The following is a 17,935-nucleotide window of genomic DNA, read 5'->3' as shown; positions in this document are numbered from 1 at the left end:
CTTCCCAGGGTCACAGCCTGTGTCAGAGGTGACACTTGTGATAGACTTTCCTGATTCCAAAGCAGCTCTTCAATCACCACCTCCTCCACAGCCTGCCACATAGCAGACATTCAGGAGATGCTTGGGGCATGATTAATTAGGCTTCTGACCTCGATTGACTTTTAGGGGACTGGCTTTGGGGGGGCAGGTGAGGACGGGGACCCTCTCCCAGCTCCGGTGGCACTCACACCCTCCAGGCCCGGGTTCTGGATTTGGTTTGGTCTGGTCAGGTCTCGGTGGTTGTGTGGCGGCTCCCCTTGTCTGGGCTTCCCCTGGGTAGTGGTCAGCACTAGGTTGCAGTCGCTACTCCTGATACTTAATTGGCGTTTCGACCCAAGGCAAAGCCTTTCTCTTAGCGGACCCTCAATTTCCTCCTCCTTAGGCTTAGTGTGAAATCATGCGAAATTGTAAGGGGTTTTGTAAGTCAAAGGAGTTATTTTAGGGGGGTCGGTGACCCCTTCTCTGCGTCCCACCCTCGCTCTGTCCAAGAGCAACAGCCCATGGAGAGGAACAGGGCAAATACGGAGCCGAGGGGTCCGGAGTCCAAAGGCTCAGCCTGCACGGGATCAGCTGGATACCGCCGCGTCCGCCCCCCCCCGAGGCTAGAGTTGGGAGTGGGGTGGGGCTGGGTAGGGGGCGGCTCTTCGGGCTGAAGAGCGGGCGGCTGGACCAATAAGTGTGCCGGGATGTTCACCTGGCCCGGCCACGTGGGCTCAGGTATGTGGCTTGCCCAGCCCAGCCCCTCGCTCAGCCCCGCCCGCCCCGAACCCGGGGTAGGACGCTGGCTTTCTGGGCCGGAAATTTTCTGAGCTGGACGGTCCGGGATTCGCAATGGAGCCGGTGGCGTCCTGGGGTCCTGGGGCAGTGGTGGCGTGGCTGAGAGGTGGGTAAAGGAGTGCTCTGGGCTGGGAGGTGGGGGTCTTTGAGGGGGTGGAGGGAGAAGAGAGGAAGGACTCTGCCCTGATCCTAATCTAGGAATCGGGGCGGGGGGGGGGGGAGGGAGAATGGGGGTTCCTGGTCTACACTGGCGTATATAAGGAAGTTAGATACCCTGACACTGGTGGAAAGTATCTGCTCTACACCGCCCTTCCCAAGGTCCCAAAAGTGGGAAGCCTTGAAGTTGTGGGTTCCGGGACTCTGAGCTACAGCCCTCCCTGGGAAGAAGGGGAAGAAGTGAGTGTTGAAGGCAAAAGAGCATCCTCAGCCTTGCTCGGAGGCCGAGGATGGACGCTATGACCTCTTCTTGGGGTCCTTCCAGTTTCAGAATTGCAGGCCCATCCCACCCCGCACCTCTTCCCTTCTTAAAGAGACAGATAGACATTCATCAGAAATAATCATTCATTCGTAGAGCAATGTAAAGTCTGCAGAGCGGTTCCTTCCCAACCACCCAGTGAACTAGGCGGGGAGGGATTTTTGTGACCATTTGTGCAGATGAAGAAACTGAGGCACTGAGAGGTTAGCTCTCTGTCTTCATCTCTGCCTCGTTTCCCGCAAAGCTTCGTTTCAAGGTCCTCTCCTATGGAAGCCTTTCCTGATTCCTGAAACTGTTATTATCCCAGCCTGTAAATGCTGGGATATGCACCTTGTAGCTATTCTGATCCGTACATATGTATTCAGACGTGTTCTTGTGGTCTGTCCCTGGGGGAAAGTAAGCTCCTTGAGGGCAGAGATGTTTAGCCACCTGTACCCGCTTAATTGTCCCTATTTTGATTGACCCAGGCCTCCTAGATTAAGACTTCCCAGAATTCTAGCTGTTTTCCACTCTCCTTACCATCCGCCCTTGGGGCTTGCTGAAGGAAGCTGAACTATAATTATAGATTATATAATAAATATAATATATAGATATAATCATATCTCCTTCATCTTCAAAAGGCCACTGGGATTTGGAGGAGGCTATCATTAGGCCCATTTCTCAGGTGGAGAGACTTGAGAAAGAAGGAAGAAACTAGCTCAGAACCTGTGGGAAAAAGAGCAGGCAATTTGCCCATATCATCTTGGATACCATTCACTATTGGGCTTCGCCTGGACTCCAAAAGACCCAAGTTTAATTTTGGTTTCCCATATTAGCTGTGTGCCTCTGAGCAAGTCTGCCTCAGTTTCCTTAACTGTAAGATGGTGATAAATAATAGCACCTACCTCCCAGGGTTATTGTGAGGGTAAACATGAGATAAATTGGGAAAGTACTTTTGAAACTTTTAATGCCCTATAAAAATGGGCATTACTAGCTATTAGTGGCTGCTATTATTAGGGTTAAAGAAAAAGCTTCTAGAGCTCCCTAACCCTTTTTTGTCATGGACCTTTCATTAGACCCTTTCTCAGTCATGATTCTAAATGTATAAGATAAAATACATAGTATTGCAAAGGAAAGAAATTGTATAAAAACTTTTTTTTTTTTTTTTTAAATGAAAAAGTTCATTAAAATGCTCTGGAGTGGCCTATAGGGAAGCTCCTGTCCTCAGGGACAGTCTGAAAGGGAAGGTATATTCAGGACAAAACCCAACAAATAAAACTTTCCCAAATGTAAAAAGTTCTAGAAACCAGTGCTGGGTAGAGTGAGGAGGAAGTAGAGAATAGAAACAAGCTAGGATGAATCAGGAAAGGCTTCCTGGAGGAGGAGAACCAGGAACAGGTTTTGGGAAGGTCCACAAAAACAGCCTTTGTTCAGGCTTAGTGGTCACAGGGTCAGAAATTTGGAGTCAGACTTATAGGTCATTTAAGCCAACCCTATAGTTCTATAGAGAAAACCATAGAGGAAAGAACTAATTTGCTTAAAGTCATACACGGACTGGAGTCATTTCTCTTTCCATTCATGTGTGTGGTATTAACTGGTAACATCTCGGAGAGGTTAAATGGGATTGGAGGGGAAAGGAGCTCCAAGGAGACAAGTTGGGGAGATAAAGAAGCTGATGGGGATTTAACTGAGGAGGTAGATCTAAGAGAAACATAGTATTGCATTCTATAATGCTGGGAAGGAATTTAGAAACTGGGAAGATTGCTACCTTAAAAGGCTGAAGACTGAGATTTAAGCCCCTACCAGTGATGCTCTCACTGTCTAAAAGGCATCAAGCTGGTGGTTCCATGGGTAGAGCGCTAGTGCTGGAGTCAGAAAGACTTGGATTCAGATCTAGCCTCACATACCTTACTGAGTGACCCAGAGCAAGTCATTTTGCCTCGATTTCTTTAACTATCAAATGGGAGTAGCACCTATCTTGTGGGTTGCCTGGCATGTGGCTTTTTCCTTCTCTTGACTCTCTGTGAAGTTAGTCACTTGACCTCCCTGGACCTCAGTTTCCACATCTGCAAAATGAGTTTGGATTAGATGATCTGTCCATTGTGTATATGTGTGTTTTTAAACCTGTTGGTAGTTATATTTTACTATAGTTGATTTCCTTTATATGCCCTTTTATTTTATTTTATTTATTTTATATGTTTAAAAAACACAAAACATTTTTCTAAGAAAGGGTTCATAGGCTTCACTAGTTTGACCAAAGAGTCCATGATACTCCCCTAACCTCCCTCCCCCCTAAAAAAAAAGGCTAGAAATCCCTGATCTGGTCTAATCTTTGCATTACTGAGAAGGAAATTGGAATCCAGAAGGAAAAAGCAAGCAAGCTAGGAGGAAAAGGAGAGCCATTTATATTATTGAGTGTGTGTATGTATGTATGTATGTTGTTTGTCCTTCATTCTCAAAGAGGACCATGATATCATGACATCAGTGAACTGGATTTAAGTGAGGGAAGGCTGAGCAAGATCATCTACCTCACTTTCCCCTCCAGAGTCATCTGGTCCAGTGGCAAGATCAGGAGGACTGGAGATGGATAGCCTGGGAAGCAATGGGAGACCTTGCCCTTTTAAAGCTACGGTCTTCAGCCAGTCTCAGTTTGATTGACCTCCTGTGTATGTATGTGCGTGTGGTTGTATAAGTATGTGTCGTGGTAGTAAGGTTCAGCTTGTTGCAAAGAACCCAGGAACCCTGATGCCCAGCCCCACTAAGGAGGAGATGTGGAAAATAGTCCTATGCTATCCTTCCCCAGGATTCTGTAGAAAAACAGCAGATGGACAAAAGTGGGGAGCTGGTAACTGAACCCCACATCCCTTTATAGAAGGGTATTCTTACAGCATAATTTGTCTCAGATTCCTTAAGGGGAGAATGAGGGTCATCTCTGTGATGGAGCTATTATTATTCTCTCCCAAGTCTCTGAGATTCTTGGATTCCCCTACCAGTCATGGCCTAATCTATAACCCTACCCCCCCAAAATCCCTTCTTCCAGTGTCCCATTTTGATAATGCTTTTTTACATTGTATTATATTAATAGCATTATCATATATTTTAATATTAACATTTTCTTTATTGCCTAGATAATAGACATAATCAAATAATATATAATAATAAAGCTTAAAGAATGAAACAATAAAGTAAGCCAAATGTGTAGCTTCTGCAAAAGTTAAAATGCTAAAATTTAACAGTCAGTTTTATCCTGATTTCCCCTTTAGTAAGGGAGGTCAGAGATGCTTAACAGACTGACAATCTTTTTAAACTATTTATTTTTAATTTACGTTACTTTATGAATCACGTTGGGAGAGAAAAATCAGAACAAAAGAGAAAAACAAAAAAAGAAATGAACATAGCATGTGTTGATTTACATTCAATTTCCATAATTGTTTTTCTGAGACAGATAGCATTTTCTGTTCAAAGGCTATTGGGATTGCTTTGGATCAAACTGACATTTTGAGAAACTTTTGACTGCTGTGAATCTTTTATCTTCCTGTTCCTTTCATGTGATCCATTAATATGCATTTACCTTTAAAGCCCCTACTGCGTTCCCAAAGATAAGAATGCCTCTCTGGAGGGAAATAATACTGCCATGATATGGTCTGTTTAAATCATGTCCAATTCAACATGACCCCATTTGGGGTTTTCTTGGCAAAGATACTGGAGTGTTTTGTCATTTTTTTTTCCTGGTCATTTTATAGATGAGGAAGCTAAAGCAAATGGGATAAGGGACAGCTAGTTAATGTCTGAGGTGGGATTTGAACTCCAGATGATGAATCTTCCTGACTCCAGGTCCAGTGCTCTATCTTTGGGGCCACTTAGCTGCCATAATAGTGATTAATAATAATAATAGCCACAAGTAGGTACTTATAAAATACAAGATAAATTGATGGGGGTAGGGATAGAAAGTAATCCCTAGTGAGGAGGGTGGAACATAACACATCAGGAAATAACTCATGTTCAAGGGAGCATTCAAGCTTAACTTTAAAGGAATCTAGGAATTTCCAGAGGTCATGTACAGGGAGAACTTTCCAGATAAAGGAGCTTTAAGCAGGCATCGAAGAGTGACCTGGCTGCACTGGAGAGTGAATGGGAGGACCCTTAGAACACAGAATGTCAGAGCTGGGAGGGCTCTTAGAACATGGGATGTCAGAGCTGGGAGGGCCCTTAGAACCCAGGAGGTCAGAGCTGGGAGGGCCCTTAGAACCCAGGATGTCAGAGCTGGGAGGGCCCTTAGAACATGGGATGTCAGAGCTAGAGAGATCTTAGATATCAGAGCTGGGAGGACCCTTAAAGTTTAGCTAGGCCAGATTTCTCACTTTGCAGATGGAAAACCAGGGCCAGAACAAATCCGTAATTTGCACAGACTTAAATCCAGGACTCCTTTTTTCCTTGCTCAGATCCTTCTCTTTATTCCAAGATGCTTCCTGGTTAAATTTTCCCTTGTCCCAACTGGAGTAAGGGAAGAATTTTTAAATAGCAATAACTGTTAGCATCTATATAATCCTTTAAGGTTTATAAAGCACCATATATATATTGTCCCACTTGATCCTAATAATAATAATAATAGCTAACATTTATTTAGCACCTACTGTGTGCCAGGCACCATGCTAAGCGATCGACAATTATTATCTCGTTTGATTCTCACTATAAATTTGGGAGATGGTACTGTTATCACCTCTTTTACAAATGAGGAAACAGGCTGAAAAGCTAAGTGACTCGCCCAGCATCACAGTTAGTAAGAATTCAAATCCTGGCATTCCTTATTTCTAGATCCATGTGTTTGTCTCTTGGTCTATGTCTATACCATGAAAGTTGGAGTTTCCCGGAGATGCTTGAGGGTCAAGGGCTGATGAGAGAGCCGGAGGGCCTTCTCCTTTTTGAGGGATCTGGAAGCATGAGGAAACCTAGCTCAAGAAGGGGTCTGGGCTCACCTGGGACAGCCCACCCGGCTATAGTGAGGGGAGGTGATCTGGGTAACTCATGCCGTGCCGGCTCTCTCATCCTGCAGGCCTGGATGAGCTAGTACAAGAACACCCCTTTGAGCAGTGGGCCCTGGTGGGGAGTGACCTGCTTCAGCTCTGTCCTCGGAGCCTGGAGGCCCTGGGGGTCTGGCACGTTGGCCATCAGGAACTCATCCTCGACGGGGTAGAACAGCTCCGGACGCTGGTGAGTAAGTGCCAGGCACATTGAGCTCACACCTCCTGGAAGGGCCTTCTCCTTAAGGACTTAGGGGAGTGACTTACTTATCTAAGATGCTGCCGAGAACCTGGGGGTTCCAGTGGGCCGGAGGCCTGAGGATTTATGGACCTAGACCTGAAGGGACTTTGGAATTTGTCAAGGCCAGTCTTCTCATTTTACAGATGAGGAAACTGAGGCACAGAGAGGTTGAAGGGCTTGTCCAGAGTTATTGTTCTGTTGTGTCCAACTCTGTGACCCCGTTGGGCGGTATGTTCCAGGAGTTTTCTTGGCAAAGGTACCGGAGTGGTTTGTCATTCCTATTCCCACAGATTAAGGCAAAACTGTTTAAGTGACTTGCCACAGTCACACAGCTAGGAAGTGTCACGTACAAGTTGAAGTTAGATTTTCCTAACTTCAGACCCCAGCTCTCCCTGCTGAGCTACTTAGCAGCCCAAAGTTACCCAGAGAGAAAGAGCGGAGTTGGGAGGTTGGATTCTCCCTCCCATTGGGAGGACTTGAGATAGAGGAATGTGGGAGGTGGTCATGGGGTAGGGAGTGACCTGTTGTGTTCCTCCCCTGGGCCACAGAGCTCCGGCCTAGAGACTGAAAATCTCCGGAAACTAACAGAGCAGCTGCGGATCCTGACCCACAAATTCTGCAGCCTTGTCCCTGGCTGCCTCGGGCCCTGTGGGGAACCTGCCCCAGACCTGCTTACGGGAGCCATCGAGTTGGTCCGAGCAGCTTGGGCCCTTCTCTGCTGGCTCAACAGGTAATGGGGCTAATAGGTTATTCTTTCTCCCTTTTGGGGGTGGGGGGAAAGGCAACTGAGGTCAAGTGACTTATGCATTAAATGTCTGAATCCTGGTCTTCCTACCTCCTGGGAGAGAGCTCTATCCATTGCTCCACCTAGCTGCTCCTTAATGAATTATTCTTAATAGTCTCCACAATAACCCCTGGAGTTTCTTTAACACTTTGACAGTTCTTACCAATTCTGCATCCCTTGCAATCCTCAGAAGGCCTAGATGGAATAGGGATTATTGGTTCCATTTTGCAGCTCAGAAAACTGAGGCTTCCAGCAGTTAAGTGGCTTACCCAAAATTATCCAGTGAATTGATAGCAGAGCCAAGTCTTGAAACAGCGGCCTCTCGATTTCTGACCTTTGGGATTCTAACCCCCTTGCCTCTGTCTGCTGTGAGAGGGGGAGACCCTCCTGGGGAGAGAAGGAGACAAGGGCTTGGGGCTGTGAGGCTGTCTGGCTTGGGCAGACCTGGGCCTCCCTGACTCCTCCTTGAGGAGACAGGAATTTCAGCACTTTGCCTCAGGACAACTCCGACCCCGACCCGGAACTTAATGTCTTTTGACCCTCCCTGGCTCCCAGGTACCTTTTTTCTCTACTCAATGACTTTTCTGCGTGCCAGGAGGTCGGGGATTTGTGCAGGGAGCTGGCCCAGGCCCTGCAGGAGGTGAGTGACCGCCCATCCCCTGCCCCAGCCTGACACTCGAGGTGGGACTGAGCTGTCCAAGGGGTGGGGCAGAGGAATTAGATCCTAGGAGGCTTTTTATAACCTGTGAATCAGACCGGAATGGGGGAGGGGGCTGGACAGCCTGGGGAGGGGTGACTGGCCACTTGAGGAAGACCAGAGGCTTCAGGTACTGGGGGAGGGGGACAGACCTATAGATCACTCCAGGATTTGAAGGGAGATCTAGAGTTCCCTAGTCTTTGCCAGCCTTTGCCAGCCCTCCCGCCAGAGATTCGGGTATCCCACCCCCCACCCCTGGTGACCTTGACTTTCTCAGATTTCGACCACGGGGTGGATTGGGCTTGGAGCTTGGAGAAAAGGTGGGGGGAGCTGTGAGTGTAGACCCTGGCCCTCTCTTTGAGAGATGGAAGAGTGAGCCCCCAGAAGGAGACTCAAGTTTTCCTATTTGGCAGGTCCAGGAATAGCTAGAATGAACTGAGGAAAGAACAGCAGGGGTTCCTGGGACTTTTCCTCCTTCTCCATTGCTTTACTTCCACCCGTGTGAGAAGCCTGGCTCTGGGGATCCACTTTGGATTTGGGAATGGGGAAATTGTACAGCCTTGGGAGGGAGTGTGTATGTGTGTGTGTGTGTCCCCATCTCTGAGAACAGGCAAGTGTGGCTCTGAGAATGGGGGGCCGCACCTTCCCAAGGACATGGCCATCTAGGGCAGGGCATGGGCCCCTGCAGAGAACAGGGGTTCTCTTGTCTGGTGTAGGTTCCCCAGGTGAGAAGAAAGTGGCCAGGCTGGAGCTAAGAGTCCATGGTAACTGATCCTTGGCACCACCTGGCTTTAAGGGGCTGTAGCCCCCTCAGCTGTGGCCCCCCTTCTAGGAGAGCCGGGGAGGAAACTTCTCGCCCAAAGGCTTGTCCCCCGTCCAGTCTGGGAGTCCACCTGGTTCTCTTGTCTCTTTTAGGACTCCCCAGTGGCAACAAAGGAGGCCCAGCTCCTGAGGCTCGTGAGTGTTCTGGGAGTGGGGCGGGGGCTGGTGTAGAGGGAGTGGGGAGGGCAGCAGGGGCGGAGTGGACACCCTCATCTCGCTGTCTCCTTTGCGCTCTCCGGGTCTCCCGTACACCTTCCCACATTCCCAGGGGAACAACATCGTGAGCGTCTGTGACGCCATTCTGAGCTTCAGTCCCAAGGACTTGCTCGATCAGCTGGCGGTCTTGGAGCTGGTGGAGCTGAGAGCCCGACAACCAGAGGAGCCCCTGGTGAGCCTGTCCCAGCCCCTTGTACACACCTTGGCCTTGGCCAGGAGAGAGAGACCCAGGGCAGGGCAGAGAGGCACAGCACCTGGCTGGGACTTCTCCAGCTCTGACACTTCCTCTGAGGTCTTAGGCAAGTTGATTAACCAGAGCGTCAGTTTGTGCCTCTGCTAAATGGGCATAATAATGTTTATTGTATTGCCAACCTCACAGTAGTGTCAGTGGAATCACATGACACAAGGGATTGAAAACTGAGATCCTGAATCCGACGTTAGAGAACGTTGCTGAGAGTTGGAAAAAAGCATAGTTTCAGAGCTGGAAGGGCCCTTAGAAACCAGAAGGTCAGACCTGGGAGGGACCTAGAACCCAGGAGGTCAGACCTGGGAGGGACCTAGAACCCAGGAGGTCAGAGCTGGGAGAACCCTTAGAACCCAGGAGGTCAGAGCTGGGAGGGCCCTTAGAACCCAGGAGGTCAGAGCCGGGAGGGACCTAGAACCCAGGAGGTCAGAGCTGGGAGAAACCTTAGAACCCAGGATGTCAGAGCTGGGAGGGCCCTTAGAACCCAGGAGGTCAGAGCTGGGAGGGCCCTTAGAACCCAGGAGGTCAGAGCTGGGAGGGCCCTTAGAACCCAGGAGGTCAGAGCTGGGAGGGCCCTTAGAACCCAGGAGGTCAGAGCTGGGAGGGCCCTTAGAACCCAGGAGGTCAGAGCCGGGAGGGACCTAGAACCCAGGAGGTCAGAGCTGGGAGAAACCTTAGAACCCAGGATGTCAGAGCTGGGAGGGCCCTTAGAACCCAGGAGGTCAGAGCTGGGAGGGCCCTTAGAACCCAGGAGGTCAGAGCTGGGAGGGCCCTTAGAACCCAGGAGGTCAGAGCTGGGAGGGCCCTTAGAACCCAGGAGGTCAGACCTGGGAGGGCCCTTAGAACCCAGGAGGTCAGAGCTGGGAGGGCCCTTAGAACCCAGAATTTCAGAGCTGGGAGGGCCCTTAGAACCCAGGAGGTCAGACCTGGGAGGGTCCTTAGAACCCAGGAGGTCAGAGTTGAGAGAGCCCTTAGAACCCGGGAGGTCAGAGCTGAGAGAACCCTTAGAACCCGGGAGGTCAGAGTTGGGAGAACCCTTAGAACACGGGAGGTCAGAGCTGGGAGGGATCTTAGAACCCAGGAGGTCAGAGCTGGGAGGGCCCTTAGAACCCAGGAGGTCAGAGCTGGGAGGGCCCTTAGAACCCAGAAGGTCAGAGCTGGGAGGGCCCTTAGAACCCAGGAGGTCAGAGCTGGGAGGGCCCTTAGAACCCGGGAGGTCAGAGTTGGGAGAACCCTTAGAACCTGGGAGGTCAGAGCTGGGAGGGATCTTAGAACCCAGGAGGTCAGAGCTGGGAGGGCCCTTAGAACCCAGGAGGTCAGAGCTGGGAGGGCCCTTAGAACCCAGAAGGTCAGAGCTAGGAGGGCCCTTAGAATCCGGGAGGTCAGAGCTGGGAGGGCCCTTAGAACCTGGGAGGTCAGAGCTGGGAGGGGCCTTAGAACCCAGGAGGTCAGAGCTAGGAGGGCCCTTAGAACCCGGGAGGTCAGAGCTGAGAGAACCCTTAGAACACGGGAGGTCAGAGCTAGGAGGGCCCTTAGAACCCGGGAGGTCAGAGCTGGGAGAACCCTTAGAACCCAGGAGGTCAGAGCTGGGAGGGCCCTTAGAACCCAGGAGGTCAGAGCTGGGAGGGCCCTTAGAACCCAGGAGGTCAGAGTTGGGAGAACCCTTAGAACCCGGGAGGTCAGAGCTGGGAGGGATCTTAGAACCCAGGAGGTCAGAGCTGGGAGGGCCCTTAGAACCCAGGAGGTCAGAGCTGGGAGGGCCCTTAGAACCCAGAAGGTCAGAGCTAGGAGGGCCCTTAGAACCCGGGAGGTCAGAGCTGGGAGGGCCCTTAGAACCTGGGAGGTCAGAGCTGGGAGGGGCCTTAGAACCCAGGAGGTCAGAGCTGGGAGGGCCCTTAGAACCTGGGAGGTCAGAGCTGGGAGGGGCCTTAGAACCCAGGAGATCAGAGCTGGGAGGCCCTTCCAGCTCTGACCTCCTGGGTTCTAAGGGCCCTTCCCCCAACTCCTTGGAAGCATCCCCACTTTGCATTCCTGGCCTGGTAGCCCAGTGCCTGACTCACTCAGGGTAAGGCCCTTGCTGCTTCTTGCTTCCCCATCCTCACTGAGCCGGGCCTGTGTGTTTGGGTGTGTCTGTTTATCCAGGGCCTGGAAATCCTCAGCACCAGCAGCTGCCACCACTTTGTGTCTGGAACAGCCCCAGAGGTAAGAGGCCCTCCCCATCCTGTCTACCCCATCCTTCCACCTTGGGGAGGAATGTTGACTCTAATCCCTGTCTGCGAGTTCCTCCTGCTCTCCCGGCTCTTCAGCTGCTCTGCTAATTGAAGCTCTAAGGAGGGGGGGGGGGGTGAGTTCAGTTGCCCCTCTCAAACCCCCTCTCCCTCTGCTCTCCAGTCTCCTGCTGACGGCTGCTCCCAGATCTTGCTGGGAGACGAGATTGTTCAGGTCAACGGGCAGGTGGTGGTGAGTCCCCCTGAAGGGAGGGAATGACGGCATTTCTAGACTGTTGTTGCCCTGGGAAAGAAGGGGCACTCAGGTCTGGAAATGGGGATCCTACCCTCTTCCATGTAGAAACTCAACGCCTGTTCTTTGGTGTCCTTGGACTGGAGGGACAGGAGGCAGGGGCGTACCTAGGGGTGGACACCTGGATACCTGGTAGGGGAGCCTAGGTAATAGACCTAGGGAGGAAGAACTGGGGAGGGAGGAAATGAACTGAGTGTTAGCTAGAGGAAGGGACCAGGTTAGTCCAATTGGAGCAGAATCTCTCATTTGTATGTCAGGGGACTGGTGGACATGGAAGTGGGGGCGATTCAGGGCAGCCCCTGTCCCCAGGCCCAGCTCAGGCCAGGTGTCCCAAATTAAGTCTGTCTTCTCTGCCTTGGTCCTTGAGGTGGGCTGGCCCCGGGCTAGCTTGGATAGGCTGCTGCTCCAGGACCCAGCCCTCCTCAGACTGGTGCTGAAGACTGTTCCTGTGCCCAAGACTGCCCCTCAGGTGGGTTCCTTCCCCCTTCCTCATCTCTGCTCTCCCTGCCCCTGTTCCTCGCTCATGATTCCCCCCTACTTATTCCTCAGAGCCCCTTGGAACCAATCACCAACTCCAGGAACCAATCAGCAGGCTTGGCCCCGCCATCTCCAAGGTAATGGACTCTGCCAGCAGAGTACGTCGTGGCCTGGGGATGGCACGTGGGGAGGAGTGACCACTTTGTTCTTGCAATCTCTGTTCTCTACAGAACCTCAGAAGAAAAAGGTTCTGCCTTCACCTTTGACCAGAGTCCAGAACCAAGATTCCCCAGCTCCTCTGAGGCAGGTAATGTGAGGTCAGGCAAAGAATACTGGGTTGGGAATCAGAGACTTGGGTTCTAATACTGGTTCTGTTGTGGCCAGCTGTGGGAACTTGACCAGTCCCTTCCTTTTTCTAGACTTTGTAGGAGAAAAACAAAGGTCCAGTTTCTTCCTCTGAGATTTGGACTAGATGACTTTTAAGGTCACTTTTAGTCTTGATATTCTGTTTCAACTAACAGGGTTCTAAGAATATATCAAGTTCTAGGACTCTGTATTTTAAGGGCCCTCCAGGCTCTGACATCCTAGGTTCTAAGGGCCCTGTCAGAGCTGAGAGGGCCCTCCTAGCTCTGACCTGGGTTCTAAGGGCCCTCCCAGTTCTGACCTCCTGGGTTCTAAGGGTCCTTCCAGCTCTGACCTGGGTTCTAAGGGCCCTCTGGGCTCTGACATCCTGTGTTCTAAGCTCCCTTCTAGCTCTGACCTCCCATGTTCTAAGGGCCCTCCCAGCTCTGACATCTGATGTTCTAAGCTTTCCCATTCTATATTCTAGGATTCCTCCTATCCTAGCTCTGACATTCCATAATTTAAGGCTCTTTTCAGTTCCTCCAATTTCAGCATTATTTAAATCTGACTTCAGTAAGTCGCTGGTGCTCTGCTCTCCCTCCTAACACCACCACAGACCACTAAGATGCCCCAGGTCATACCAGAGGAGCACTGTTATCAGCACAGCTGTCTGAACATCTGGGTCCCACTGTTCCTTCTCCAGACCATAGCCTCTTCCTAGATATCCCTCCATGTCGGGTTCTCCATGGGCCCAGAACTTTGCATGTGTTGAGAAGACTGCTGTCTTCCTAGGCCCTACCACACCTTCAGACTGTGGCAATATCTGGGGCTCTGAGGAGGCACGCCGCTCCCCCAGCACCCTGGACCCCCACCCAGTAGCCCAGCCAGTCACAGGGGAAATTGCAAATCATGGATCGCCGGAGCCACTGGACAAGGTGGGCTGGGAGCAGAGGGGAGCCCCCAGGTTTGGCCTTCCCCCTTCCCCTCGTTCTAGGCATGTGTCTAGAAGCTGAGAATCAGGATGGGGCAGGGGTTAGAGACAAGATGGAATGACAGCTAGATGCAGGATTGGGGAGGACTTAGAGGAGATGGCAGCTTTCCTGGGCCCTTGGAAGGGGGACAGGGCTCATTCTCCTGAGCCCCCCAAGGCAGTGTGGGGGGGAGCTGCAGGGAAATAGTTTTGTTCAATATAAGAAAACCTTATTGAAGGTCTCCAAGGGTGGGATGGGTTTCTCCAGAGGGTCAAGGGTCCCCTATCACTAAAGGCCCTTGTCAGAGACTGAATAGTCATTTATAAGGAGGAATGCATTGCCTGGATAACCTCCAAGGTGTCTTAAGATTTTTAAAATTTTTGCCCCCCAGGGTCCTTCCTGCAGTCCCAAGAAGCCCAAAGCCAAAGGTACCTGGGCCTGCTAGACATTAGGGATCAGGTGGGGGATGCCTGGGATGCTCCCTCTGGGGGACATAGCATGAAGGGGGGCAGTTTTGATGTGTGTTCCTGGGTATCCTTGTCCCCTCTGATTCCTCTCTCTTCTATAAAAATGAGGGAGGTTGGACTCATTGAGCTCTAAAGGCAGCTAAATGACACGATAATGCATCGAGCACCAGGCCTGGAGCCAGGGAGATCTTGGTTTAAATTCAGCCTCAGACACTTTCGTCCTGTCTGTCTCAGTTTCCTCATCTGTAAAATGAGCTGGAGATGGCCAACCCTTCCAGTTACCCCGCCAAGGAAACCCCAAAGGGGTCACAGACAGTCGATCGTGACTGACAAACAATAATGAAATTTCCCTTTCTGTTCTAATGCTCTCCAAAATCCGGGCTCCTCCCCCCTCATGACCCTGTGAATGTGGGTTTGGGGCAGAACAGAGGGAAGGGGCAGGAGAAGGACGATGGTTTTCCCTCCCTTGGACCTCACAGGGGTGGCGACTCGGCTGAGCCGGAGGCGGGTGTCATGCCGGCAGCTGGGCCAGCCTGACTGTGACGGGTGGCTCCTGCTGCGGAAAGTGCCCGGAGGCTTCATGGGCCCCCGCTGGCGCCGGTGCTGGATGGTGCTCAAAGGCCACACCCTCTACTGGTACCGGCAACCTCAGGTGAGGTGACCCCAGGAGTCCCCAGGCCTCGAGATGTCCCGGTGCCTGCCCCAGCCAGGGCCTTCACCCTCTCTGCCCCCTTGGGAGGCACGTCCCCTGCCTTCCTCCTGCCCCTGCTCAGCCCTCTCTGCCCATCTGCCCGCTCCTCCATGCTTCTGTCTTTTCCTTGGGGCACAGGTCCTCCCTTCTCCCTGCCCCAAATCTGGGGGAATAGTCCCACCTCAGTGGATCAGTCTCACTTCCTTGTCCCCTTGTCCCCTTCCTGGATCTGTTCCCCCAGGATGAGAAGGCTGAAGGGCTCATCAATGTCTCCAACTACAGCCTGGAGAGCGGCCGGGACCAGAAGAAGAAATAGTGAGTGAGGGCCATGTGGGAGGCTTGGGTCAGACTTGGACAGGAGATGGAGGATGGGCTCGGATTTGGGGTGGGAGGTCAGGTGGGAGAGATGGGGAATTGGGACACACTTGGGGAGCAGATGGGGGATGGGCTCAGACTGGGAAGCATTACTTTGTGGGGGAGGAGAATAATGGCCTTTCAGGGTTTCTGGGTCAGGAACTGGTCTGGGAACGACCTTGTCCTTCCTCCCTGTCCTCCAGTGTGTTCCAGCTCACCCATAACATGTACAAGCCTTTCATCTTCGCCGCAGAAACCCTGGCTGACTTGAGCATGTGAGGGGTTGATCGCTATTCCTTTCCATCCCCTCCCCATTCCCATCTGCACCCCCATTGCCATCCTCATCCCTATTTCTATGTCATCCCCATCCCTATTCCCCCCTTTTCTCAATCCTTCCCCTCTCTACTCCACTTAGTGAGGGAAACTCCTCTATCCCCTTCCCTCTTTTTTGTACTGACCTTCTGCCTGCTTGCCCACCTGCCCTCCTCTCTGCCCATGATCCCCCCCCTTTTTGGCAGGTGGGTGAGCCGCCTGGTGACCTGCATTTCCAAGTACCAGTCCCACAGCCGAGGACCTGCACCCAGAGAGGAAGGTGAGGGTGGCTTCCGGGGCCTGGCCCTTTTCTTTCCTGAGCTCCTAGCCCACGTGCTGCCAAGCTCAGGAGTGGGGGACCCCTCTCTGGAGAGGAACTCACCCCTCCCCCCACATCCCTGCCCTTCCATGTGATCTCCTGGGACACAAGAAAGGGCAGCCCGGAGCCCTCAGCCCCCTGAGCCTCAAGCTGCCCCTTCCTCTCCCACCCAGACTGCTACAGTGAAACAGAAGCGGAAGATCCAGATGAGGAAGCAGGGTCCCGCCCAGCCTCAGTAAGTGTCCAAGCTGGGAGAGGGTGGGGGCGCAGGGGGAAGGTTTCCTCCAAGCAGGCAGTGTAACCCTGTTTCTGTCCCCCAGCCCAGCCCTGGGGGAGTCTGGAGCTCTCCCCATGGAGAAGCCTCCCCATCGGCCACCACCCCCCAAGGCAGCCCCCAGGCGGCCCACAGCCCTTTGACGGGTATCCCCGGACAGTGGAGAGGTGGGTACTTGGAGGAGGGGGGCATGGGGACTGTCTGGAGGGACTAAAAGGGGAGGTTGGAGGCAGGGTGGGGGTGGGCAGGACCCTGGGACCTGATTCTTGCACCTTGTGTCCCCCTGCCTCAGACAGCAGCAGTGAAGGAGCTCTGGAGCACTTGGTGCGGGGCCTGCAGCAGGGAGGGGTGTCCCTCCTGGGCCGCCCACAGTTCTTGACCCAGGAGCAGTGTCGCAGCTCTTTCCTGCGCCGTGCCCGTGACCCCCAGCTCAATGAGCGGGCCCACCACGTGCGGTGTCTGCAGAGCACACTCAAGGTCAGCCCTCACCATGGCCATGGTTTTGGAAAGGAGGAGGAAGGAGAATCCCTGGATTGAGGGTTGGGGGGGGTTGGGGGTTGCCAATGCTTAGCCCCTGTGCCCCCTGTCCCCTTGGTCTCCAGGCAAAGCTCCAGGAGCTGCAGGTCCTGGATGAGGTGCTGAATGACCCCACATTGACTGCTGAGAAGTTTCGGAGATGGAAAGAAAAAAACCAGGAGCTGTACTCAGACAGATCTGGGGGCTGGGCAGGGGCCGAAGGCCCCTCCTGTTCCCCCACTCCTAAACCTGAGGACAGTACTGCTTGTGACTCCCAAAGAGCACCTGCCTCCTGACCCCCAGTGCCCAAGACCCCCGACCTTTGACTCTGGGGATGGGTCTCTGACCCAGGGAGTTCCCAACCCCTCAGTAGGTGGAATTATCTATCTGCCACCGGACTTCTGAGGCTCCCCCACTCCTGCCAGCTTTGTCCCGGGCAGGGTCATCTCTGGGGTCTGAATAGGGCCGAGAAGCCATCTCTGCCTCCGCCCCCAGTTTCTTGATCCCCAGGCTGCTGGGGCAGATGACAAGTCTATTTCCTGCTTCCCAGACCTCAGTTGAACCCCTTCTCCTTTTCTCCCTCCCTCGGGCCCCCCAAGGGTCCAGCCTATTTGCTTACAACTCAGAGCCCCCAACACGCTCCCAGAATTGTCTGAGGATGGGGAGAGCAGAGCCTTGCGTCATGTGAGATCTCATCTTCAGTTACCCAAAGAGGGAAAATGTGAAAGCCCATAGGCAGAAACGGGCTTTTGGAAGGAGAATCCAGAAATGCAGGGGTGGGATGCAGAGGGATCCTATCCCCTCTTCTCGTCATGGAGACAGGTGACAGGGCGTCAGCACTGCCCCGCCCAGTCAGCACAGGCATACCTCATTTTATAGAATGGCTACAATTCAACACATTAAAACAGATTTACTCCAGTGTTCCTCTGACTGATGATGTGCAACAAGAGGACCAGGCCCCGATATCCCATGATCACATGATCCCAGGTCTGGAGAAGAGTCCTCAGGGATCATGATGTGTCCTACATAGGACACTTACTGAAAAGGAGTCAGTTGGCCTGTTGTTTAAGATTTCAAGAGGGAAAGCCCACCTCTTCTCATCACTTTGGATTACAGGTGTTAGAAAGTTTTGAACTTATTGTGGATAGGCTGCAGGATTTGAAATTGGAAAGATCTAAGTTCAAATCCTGCCTCAGACACTAGTGATCCTGGGGATGGGGTTGGAGTGAGGGGCAAAACATCCCTGAAAGATCATAGTCTTTTATTCCCCTTGAGTTTACTCTGGTTATAGCTCATGTCTTAAGTTTCCACACATAATGAGAAGCAGGGACCGTGGTCTCTGATTTCCTATATGAGCATCCATGTTAATATATGTCTATCAGGTATAATGCAGATGG

At 52.2% G+C, this 17,935-nt stretch overlaps 1 protein-coding gene across 2 annotated transcripts; it reads left to right on the top strand.

The window, feature by feature from the left end:
* The first annotated feature begins 777 nt into the window (after positions 1-777).
* Positions 778-17,456, top strand: CNKSR1 (connector enhancer of kinase suppressor of Ras 1). Of its 2 annotated transcripts, none has more exons than XM_074305754.1 (21): positions 778-922; positions 6,324-6,481; positions 7,081-7,262; positions 7,872-7,956; positions 8,929-8,970; positions 9,104-9,223; positions 11,438-11,497; positions 11,687-11,755; positions 12,183-12,284; positions 12,365-12,429; positions 12,523-12,599; positions 13,427-13,569; positions 13,997-14,033; positions 14,552-14,724; positions 15,005-15,078; positions 15,321-15,392; positions 15,636-15,709; positions 15,922-15,983; positions 16,069-16,189; positions 16,315-16,499; positions 16,625-17,456. In XM_074305754.1, exons 1-21 carry the CDS (start codon positions 871-873, stop codon positions 16,832-16,834), a joined length of 2,163 nt encoding a protein of 720 aa, XP_074161855.1. In that variant the 5' UTR covers positions 778-870; the 3' UTR covers positions 16,835-17,456. The 2 variants fall into 2 exon arrangements, with proteins under 2 accessions (XP_074161855.1, XP_074161854.1); XM_074305753.1 differs by lacking the exon at positions 778-922 and adding an exon at positions 3,792-3,936.
* Positions 17,457-17,935: the final 479 nt, after the last annotated feature.

The sequence above is a fragment of the Sminthopsis crassicaudata genome, chromosome 3 (assembly GCF_048593235.1).
Source record: "Sminthopsis crassicaudata isolate SCR6 chromosome 3, ASM4859323v1, whole genome shotgun sequence".
Lineage (NCBI taxonomy): Eukaryota > Metazoa > Chordata > Mammalia > Dasyuromorphia > Dasyuridae > Sminthopsis > Sminthopsis crassicaudata.
This window is presented reverse-complemented; position numbering and strand designations above follow the sequence as displayed.

What these genes read in the sequence shown, in the direction of transcription:
- CNKSR1 (XM_074305753.1), top strand. Translation starts at nt 3,873, where the DNA reads ATGGGAGACCTTGCCCTTTTAAAGCTACGGTCTTCAGCCAGTCTCAGT. An exon ending in TGCCCAAGACTGCCCCTCAG is followed by an intron (nt 12,285 to 12,364) that starts GTGGGTTCCTTC and finishes CTTATTCCTCAG; the next exon opens with AGCCCCTTGGAACCAATCAC. An exon ending in CAGGGTCCCGCCCAGCCTCA is followed by an intron (nt 15,984 to 16,068) that starts GTAAGTGTCCAA and finishes TCTGTCCCCCAG; the next exon opens with CCCAGCCCTGGGGGAGTCTG.